The following is a 9,682-nucleotide window of genomic DNA, read 5'->3' as shown; positions in this document are numbered from 1 at the left end:
TTGAAACTTCAACGAATGTATTATTTAAACTCGGAGCCATCTGCGGAGACGTTTGTGACAGTCAGCAAAAGGTTTACTGTATATAAATGAGTATAAGACTCATTTAATCGGAAGTCACTTTTCCCTGTAGAAGGATAAGGTTCAGGGGCGTCATTTGGGGGGGCGGCTTGTGGGAGCAATTTCCCCCCTCAAGGTCTGGCTGAAATGACGGCCCTGCTAAGGCTTCTCACCGTCTTGGCAGTGAAAGGAAGGACCGCCGTCCAAGAAAAGAACTTAAAACTCGCAATAACAAAGAACCAATAGGAGGCTCGGAAAACATAATACTCGGTGAGTAAAATAATTACCTCATATAGTTAAATAGATAGATAGATAGAGAAAGAGAGAGAGAGAGAGAGAGAGAGAGAGAGAGAGAAAGATAGATAGATAGATAGATAGATAGATAGATAGATAGACAGAGAGACAGATCGATCGATAGATAGAGAGAGATAGAGAAAGGAGAGAGAGAGAGAGAAAGAGAGAGAGAGAGAAAGATAGAGAGATAGATAGATAGACAGACAGAGAGATCGATAGATAGATAGATAGATAGATAGATAGAGAGAGAGAGAGAGAGAGCGCACGATGTGTGGTTTGTTTATTACAAGCTTCCCCTCTTACTTGGCATTTCGCCGCCTGGGACCTCGGCTCCTGCAGGGTCTGTCCGGACTGCTTGCTGGCAATTTCGCCGCGAGGGACTGAGGCTCTGGGCCTTGAGGCCAACACGCGAACTGCTTTTTGCTGATAAGGTGGCTTATCTTATCTGGCTGAGGGTTATGTCTTTTTGACTTATCAATTTACCAATATCTTCGTTTACTGCAGATCATTCGAGAACAGAGTTACCAGGAAAGGAAAATAAAGAATGTTTTAGTGGAGATCATAGACATGCTAACCCAAGTAACACGCGTGTGTACGTATGTGTGTTTGATTGTTTGTGTGTGTGTATGAATTATGCGCTGTGTGTGTGTGCGCGCGCGTGTTTGTGTCGTTGCCACGTGTGACTGTCCCTTCGCCAAAGGACACGGTTGCAGTTCAGCAGAAAGAGATAGATAGATATATATGTGGATTATTGTCTCAAACTCCAGTTCAGTTTGTCCCAGGTGCTCGAGAAATGGGCGGGACTAAAAGGACTTTTTGGCAAATTCAAGATCCATTCAGTTCCTGACCTCAATCTCTCAGAATATCATCCACAATATCTACGGCCCTCTGTATCATATCTAGGGCGGTAGCATGTACCTAAAGGCAATAGGATGTCATAGTTTAAGAGCTAAAAGTGGAATTATTAGTTATAAGCCTATATCTATATTCTTTCCTCTTATATGCACTACACATCGACATTGAAAGCAAAATAAGTGAAGAATTTAAAGCTAAATCTCTCTCTATTTCTTTCTTCTCTCTCTCTCTTTCTTTCCTTTCTCTCTCCTATCTCTCTCTATCTCTCTCTCTCCTATCTCTCTCTGTATCTCTCTCTCTCTCTCTCATCTATCTCTTTTTTTTCTCTCTCTCTCTCCTGCCCCCCCCCCCCCCCCCATCTCTCTCTCTCAGGTAATTACTCAGCCAGTCTGTCTGTCTGTCTGTCTGCATATCCATCTATCTATCTATCTGTCTGTCTGTCTGTCTCTCTCTCTCTCTTTTTCTATTCCCCCTCTCTCTCCCCATGTTACGGGGCCTTTGATAAGGCGTATCTCTGTCGAGATACTGACCTACAGTCTCCCTTACTTTACTTCACGTATTTCGGGCAGAACATAGACTAAGAAAGATGTGTAGGTATGTGTTAATATATATATATATATATGTTTTTACACACACATATACATATATATACGTATATGTATATATATATATATGTGTGTGTGTGTGTGGGTATATATACATACACAAATATAAAAGTTTACATTTTCTTATACCATATAGTTAACATATGTTACTCTGAATCAAGTATTCTTCGATTTATTTTGTACTCGAATATGCCATTATCTAAGTCATTATGAGATCCCCTGATTTTCAGCAGCTGAGGAAAGGTCTAAGACACACGTGTACACCCAGAACGGCTCAGTGTGTCGGGAAGTAGTCAGTCTGAGTGATTCATTGCAGCGATTTCCCACGCTCACTTTGCACCATAACCCTCCCTATATATATGGAAGACAGAACTCATCATATCTAAGGTTGCTTACATAGGGAGCACCAACCGGGAAGAGCACAACTGACTTCTTTACCATGCTGAAGCCCTCAGCATATTAAAATATACGTGGTTGGTTATTTACGTTTAAAATTATCTACAGTGCGGCATTACTTTCACCCCTTCCTTCAAAGATGCTAAGAACAAGGGTGAGGAGTGCTTACCAAGATCTGTGAGAGCAATCCGATACTTTACTGGATCGCTTCTACTAACGCCTATCTCAACGGATTAAAATGAAGCATTAGTGCAGAAGAAATTAAATTTGCAATCAGTTTGTAATCGGATATATTATCAGTATTGCAACTGTATACATGCATTTTACATCTTGAATATATACATGATATTTACATATATATGTATATATATTTATATATGTATGTATGTATGTATTATATGCTTAGATATTTCGCAACTATTCGGGTCGTATACATACCATGTTGACCCTTTACATTAGAAAAAACAAAAATAATCTCAAAGGCATTTCGTCATACTTCGTGATACTTTGGAGGCAGCACGGCCTAATGCATGCATGCATGACTTACAGTTTAAACCTCCCCTTGGACACTTTGCAGCCGTTTGCACGTGTGTGAAAAGAAAAGCAATCATGCACAAACAGGAAATATGCGGTTATTTACACACAATACTTATACTAAAAGAAAAACAAAACAAGGAAGGTACCTAAAGGAATAGAGAAAATCAATCGAGCCAGACGCGTCCTCCTCATCTGGCAGTAAAACAGAAATGGGGGACGCATCTGCAGTGACTCGATCATGGCTTCTTTTATTATCACAGCTTTAATCTATATCCGTACAACGTCACTGTGCTTGGGATTACAAATAGTAAAATAGCAGTTCTAAACATTACAGGAGTAACAGGCCACGGATTTCCGAGCAATATCCAAGGGCAGTTTCTCGAGGATGTGTGACGCCCTCTGTCGTCCTCTCTTTTGCTCTGGGATTTGCAGGAAACTCAGAACTCGTCTTTGTATCGTTGCAAGTTGAAGTCTCTGTAAGAATATCAGGAAATGTTACGAAATGTGATAAACCCATCGACTCGTTAAAAAGAGAAAGTATTCTCTTATTTATCTCTTATCTTTTACTCTAGTTGTTCATCCACGCATTTCTTTATCTAATCATCATGATATAATGTTTACACACACATACAGACACATACACGCACACACATACACACACACGCACACATACACACACACACACACATATATATAAACACACACACACACTTATATATAAACACACACATACACGTGTGTGTGTGTATGTGAGGTTTGGCGAAGGGAACCCAGGCACATGCGTGGCTATCATATATATATATATATGTGTGTGTGTGTTTGTGTTTGTGTATGCGTGTGTATGTGTGTATGTGTGTGTGTGCGTGTGTGTGTATGTGTATGTGTGTGTATGTGCGTGCGTGCATGCGTAGATATATATGTGTAAGTGTGTGTGTGTTTGTGTGTGCGTGTGCGTGTGCGTTTATATGTGCGTGTGTGCATGAATAGATATATATATGGTAGGTTGTAGGTGTAGGAGACGTTTGCTCCTTAGCACAACGAGCTTACATTCTGTTGTGTAAAATACTCGAAAGCAATTGGGCAAGCAGCACTTACCTCAGAACGTCCAATGGCTTTTGAACCCAGATATCGTCGCCTAACCTGAGGTAAGTAAAGACAAATATTAATTGCACGAGAATATAATTTCTCTGAAGGAATGTATGCTGGAAGATTTTCAAAGTACATGTTACAATTTCACTATTTCTCCAGTTGTGAATTTATTAGTCCCAGTGCAATAAACAAAATAATGAAGTTACATCTAATGAGATATTCAATCTGAAGCATTTTAATACCAAAATATTAAAATCTAATTGACTTTAGAAGCCAGATTCAACGGCTCAAATTTCATGTTTTCACTCTAAATGTCAAGCTGACTCTTATATACACTCTCTTTCCAAACGTCTTCATTTCTATCATACAGTCACGAAGAAGTGATGTAAATTGTGCCCGCTTCGCCAGAAATCATTTTCCATGTGATTGCGCAGTTAGAGCACAATTTTAATATAAAATGGACAACAACATAAATACTAAAGATTCACGCACACACACACATACACTTAAAGGCAACATATTAATATATTAGATTCCAAATCTGATTTTATAATTATCATCATTGTCATCATTATTATCGCTATTATTGTTGATGTTATTGCTATTCTTCTCCGAGGCAAGTACATGGCATTAAGTAGTTAGTCAGTTTATGCACATTCATTATTTACTGTTTCAGGGAAGAGGATAAGAAGGATGATGATGATGATGATGATGATAATAATTGTAATAATGATAATGATAATGATGATGATGGTAATGATGATGATAATGATGATGATGATGATAATGATAATGATAATGATAATGATGATAATGGTGATAATGATGATGATTAGAATGGCAATAATGATGATGATGATATAATAATGCTAATAACAATGATGATGATGATGATAATAATAATGATAAAGATAATTGATAATAATGATAATAATGATGATAATGATGATAATAATGATGATGACAATGATGATGATAATAACAATGTTAATGATAATGATGATAATGATAATGATGCTGATGATAATGATGATGATGATGATAATGATGATGATGATAATGATAATGATAATGATAATGATGATGATGTTGGTAATGATGATGATAATGATGATGATGATAATGATAATGATAATGATGATAATGATGATGATGATAATGGTGATAATGATGATGATGATAATGGTGATAATGATAATGATAATGATGATGATGATGATAATGATGATGATGTTGATAATGATGATGATGATAATGATAATGATAATGATAATGATGATGATGATGGTAATGATGATGATAATGATGATGATGATAATGATAATGATAATGATGATAATAATGATGATGATAATAACAATGATAATAATGATGATAATGATAATGATGCTGATGATAATGATGATGATAATGATAATGATGATGATGATAATGCTAATGATGATGATGATGATAATGGTGATAATGATGATGATGATGATATAATAATAATGCTAATAACAATGATGATGATGATGATAATAATGATAATGACAATTGATAATAATGATAATGATGCTGATGATAATGATGATGATAATGATGATGAAAATGATGATGATAATAACAATGTTAATGATAATGATGATAATGATAATGATGCTGATGATAATGATGATGATGATGATAATGATGATGATGATAATGATAATGATAATGATAATGATGATGATGATGGTAATGATGATGATAATGATGATGATGATAATGATGATGATGATGATAATGATAATGATGATAATGATGATGATGATAATGGTGATAATGATGATGATAATGGTGATAATGATAATGATGATAATGATGATGATGATGATAATGATGATGATGTTGATAACAATGATAATAAAGTTAAATAAATAATGATGATGAAATATAGTCGTATACATATAGACAGATAGATAACACAACTTTATGTCCGTCCCACTTACACGGCGAAGAAACAGCCCAAGGCGTCTCGCGTGAGGGCGTCCAGCCGCTTCTGCTCCTCCGTGCTGATCGACGGAGACGCCCTTATAGCCCCCGTGACCTTGACTTGTTCTCCGGCGAGACTCTTCACCAGGAGTTCGCACGCGCTCCCCGCCGACAGGACATCAGGGAAGGCAAGGGTAAAGTATCTACAGGAGGTGTGTAGGGAGTGAGTGTGTGGGATAGATTTGTCTCTCTGTCTGTCTGTCTGCCTCTCTCTCTCTATCCGTCTCTCTCTCTCTCTTTTTAAGTCTATCTGTTTGTCTGTCTGTCTGTGTCTGATTGTCTATTTGTTTGTCTATGTTGGTCTGTCAGCCCCCACCCCTCTCTTTCCCTCCCGGCATCAGTATTGTAGGTGAAGGTACTACTGTAATTATTCTTACTACTACCAGTAGAATTATCGATATGACTATCCATACCACCATTGTAATAATAATATTAATAAGAACTAAGTAATATCTACTGTTGCTTCATCAAAATAAAGACGAGGATGTAACTAGGAATGCATCAGGTTGCTTAAATCAAGCATCTATAACAATAACTGCCATATTTATAACGTCCTGAGATGTATCAACAGCTAAAACAACTATACCATAAAGATTTATAAACAATAGAAAATCTTTGAATACCCTTTCTTTTTAGGCTGGAGTGCCCGGACGACCCGACAAGCCCACCCGACTGTGCTCTCCGTCACTCCGTCGACGATTAAGTTGACGCGACTCACCTCCGGCAGAGGCTTCAGCTGTGCGTCGTTGATGCCTGCGGCCACGTGCAGCCCTGCAAGGTTTTGCTATTTCACTGAGTCACATCGACAAGAACTGTTCTTCAAACCACTATCCAAAAGACTTTCATCTTTTGTAATGATCATACACACACACACACTCACACTCATATATATATGTATATATACATATGTGTGTGTGCGTGTGTGTGTGTGTTTACATACATACATACATACATACATATATATATACATATATATACACACACACACACATATATTTGTTGATAAGGTATATTCGGCCAGCTTCGTGTGCCCCGCCAAGGGCCGCGCTTCCTCACCGAGCCACTCGAGGCGCGGCAGCTTCTTGGAGTGCAAGGCCAGGAGGGGCAGCAGGTCCGCGTAGTGGACGTCGTCCTTCACGGCCAGCTCGAGGAACTCCAAGGACTTCGGCAGCGCCTTCATCGCCGGACCACTCAGCCGCCCGTTGAACCACGTCAGTTTGGCCTTCGAGCTGAACAGGTTGGGGGGGGGGGGGGTCACATCATAATTCTTGGTCATGGTTTGAGTCGCTATTATGTGTGTGATAATATCGATAATATTGGTAATTATAATACTACTACTAATAAAATATTGATACAGTAAGAATATAATAACAACAATAATGATAATGATAATAATAATGATAATGACACTACTACTACCATATGTGTGTATGTGTGTGTATGTATATGTGTTTGTGTGTGTGTGTATGTATGTGTGTGTGTACACACACACACATATATATACATCTGCACACACACACATTCACACACACACACATATATATACATATAAAAATACACACACACACACACACACACACATATACATACAGACATGGATATATATACACACGCACACACATACATATATATACATGTATATACATATATAGACATATGCATTAAACACACACACACACATATATACACATACGTGTGTGTGTGCGCATATGCATATGCATATGCATACACACACACACACACATATATATATGGAATTTATATGGATTTTATTACTTATGTATGTAAGAATATGAAGCCACATTTTAATCAGTCGCGAGTGCACACAGATGAACACAGTCAGAAAAAAAGATCGAGGAGAATTTACCTTCCTAAGAATTCCTGCAGCGTTTCATCGAGGATGCTGGTGCGGCCCTTCATGTACCGGAAGTCATGTTGAAACCGCAGATTTGTCTTCCAGTTCTTTGCCCGGATAGTGGAGAGAAGGTCCTTGAGGCGAGGGACATCCTGCGGGTCTCCGCTAATGTCGATCTCCACATGCGATGGCCGCGCGTGGCTCAGTACACTCGCGTAAGCCGTTACTTGGCTGTCGCTTATTTCTATCCTCTCCTTGAGGTCCATGGCCTGTGCGATGCACTTGCTGACTGTCTCGTCACACTTGACCTCGGACAGCAAGCTTAGCCACTCAGACCTGTTATTGATGCCAGAGTCTCTCAGTAAGCTCACCAGTTCGGCACAGGCATCTTCCTTCAGTGACCTTTCTCCTAGGTAGAGCAGTCCTGTCAGATGAAACAAGATGTTCTGACATTTAACCAAGTCCAGACTGACTGTCTGGCTCTCTGTTTCGTTATAAGCCTTTGCAATGTCCAGTGTTTCTTCGAGAACACTCCGAATACTGTGCGATATCTTCAATATTTTCCGGTTTTGTTTTTTTAATTCTTCTTTGTTTACTCCTAGTAGAGCTTTGCTGAGCTCGCCAGGAACGTTGCAATCAGAGAGTATAGTTTCAATATTGCTCAATATACGGCGGATATCCATTTCTTTGGCCTGGAGAGTTTCCCTCACATGAAGGGCACTGAAAAAGTCTTGCAGGCCCTTGTGGGGAAAGCTGAACTTCTCCTTGAAGTCGCCCGTCACCGAATCCGCCTGGATGAGAAAGGATCCCAGGGCCTCCGCGTGGGGCAGGGACAGACAGTCACAGACGTCCCTCAGCCGTTCCACCGAAGCTGCAGACAAAACTGTTTCGTCTTTATAATGGTTGATTAATGCTTCCTCCTGGAGTTTGTTTAGAAATATATCAACCTTATCATTTACTTCTTGAGCGTCTAGTGTACGGGTTTCTTTATGTTCAAGCAGTCTTTGTTTTAACCTTTTTTGGCACAGTTTATGTGTCTCCATTAATAGCTCCGTTGCTGTTGTCATCTTGTTGACAGCATCAGGGTCAAGGAACCACAGTATTGTCACAAGGACCAAGTTGAAAGCCAGTTTCCAGTGGTCGTGCAAGCGACTTTCTTTCAGATACTGAAGAAGGCCCGAAATGTCTCTCTGGCCTTCATCATCTAGAGCTCTGCTGTAATTTATCACAAATTCTTCTCTTCTGCTCTCCTCGATCCCAATGACCTTCATGTGCATGATGGCGAAATTCTCTGGGACGTCTTGCTTGAAGTCACTTATTCTGTTAGGCCGAGTTGTGCAAATAACAGTGACATCAACAGTTCCTCCCAGATTCAGTATTTCTTTCACAACATTTTTTGAAGATGGGTTAAGCTCGTCCAATCCATCTATAATAAACAAAAGTTTGTCATCTTGAATGCATTTGACCAGATCTTCCTTAGAGGCATTTTTACTCAGTTCAGGCATAAGTGAACTTAAAAGTTGCCCCAGGGAGGATATCGTACTGTCTCTGCACTCAGCCAGGATTGCAAATTCATAGTTTGAGATACTCTTCATGGCCGTTTTCCCCGAGGCCCAATCACAGATCATCATCCGAGTGAGCGTCGTCTTCCCAACCCCTGCTGGTCCTTCAACCAGTAACACGACGTTGTCCTTATGGCCTTGTCTCATCTGTACACACTGCAGAAGCTCTTCATATTCTACATACTCATCTTGATCCTCAGAAGAATGACTTTCTTTCTTTATTAACATTTTGGTGAAGATCTTGTCCATACGTACTTTGATTTTCCTATTTCTACCAAGCAAATTTGAAACTGGTCCAATGCTTGACATAGTTTCGTATTTTTTCTTGAGTTCATTTTTTCCTTCGACTTTGACCATTTCACACAATTTATTGAAAAGAAAAATACCATCATCTACTTTGCTGGAAGGGTCTTTTTTGA

At 39.1% G+C, this 9,682-nt stretch overlaps 1 protein-coding gene across 1 annotated transcript in view; it reads right to left on the bottom strand.

The window, feature by feature from the left end:
• Nucleotides 1–2,990: 2,990 nt before the first annotated feature.
• Nucleotides 2,991–9,682, bottom strand: part of LOC125046759 — an 8,783-nt gene continuing 2,091 nt past the window's right edge. The window contains exons 2-7 of the mRNA XM_047644690.1: nucleotides 7,714–9,682; nucleotides 6,903–7,075; nucleotides 6,470–6,617; nucleotides 5,804–5,989; nucleotides 3,840–3,884; nucleotides 2,991–3,218 (exon numbers count right to left, since the gene is read on the bottom strand). The exon at nucleotides 7,714–9,682 is cut by the window's right edge and continues 569 nt beyond it. Coding sequence (XP_047500646.1) covers nucleotides 3,182–3,218; nucleotides 3,840–3,884; nucleotides 5,804–5,989; nucleotides 6,470–6,617; nucleotides 6,903–7,075; nucleotides 7,714–9,682 — 2,558 coding nt within the window. The 3' untranslated portion in view covers nucleotides 2,991–3,181. The remainder of the gene's footprint in view (nucleotides 3,219–3,839; nucleotides 3,885–5,803; nucleotides 5,990–6,469; nucleotides 6,618–6,902; nucleotides 7,076–7,713) is intronic.

Source organism: Penaeus chinensis, chromosome 39 (assembly GCF_019202785.1).
Source record: "Penaeus chinensis breed Huanghai No. 1 chromosome 39, ASM1920278v2, whole genome shotgun sequence".
NCBI classification, from domain to species: Eukaryota; Metazoa; Arthropoda; class Malacostraca; order Decapoda; family Penaeidae; genus Penaeus; species Penaeus chinensis.
The sequence above is the reverse complement of the archived record's forward strand: the minus strand, read 5'-3'. Positions and strand labels throughout refer to the sequence as shown.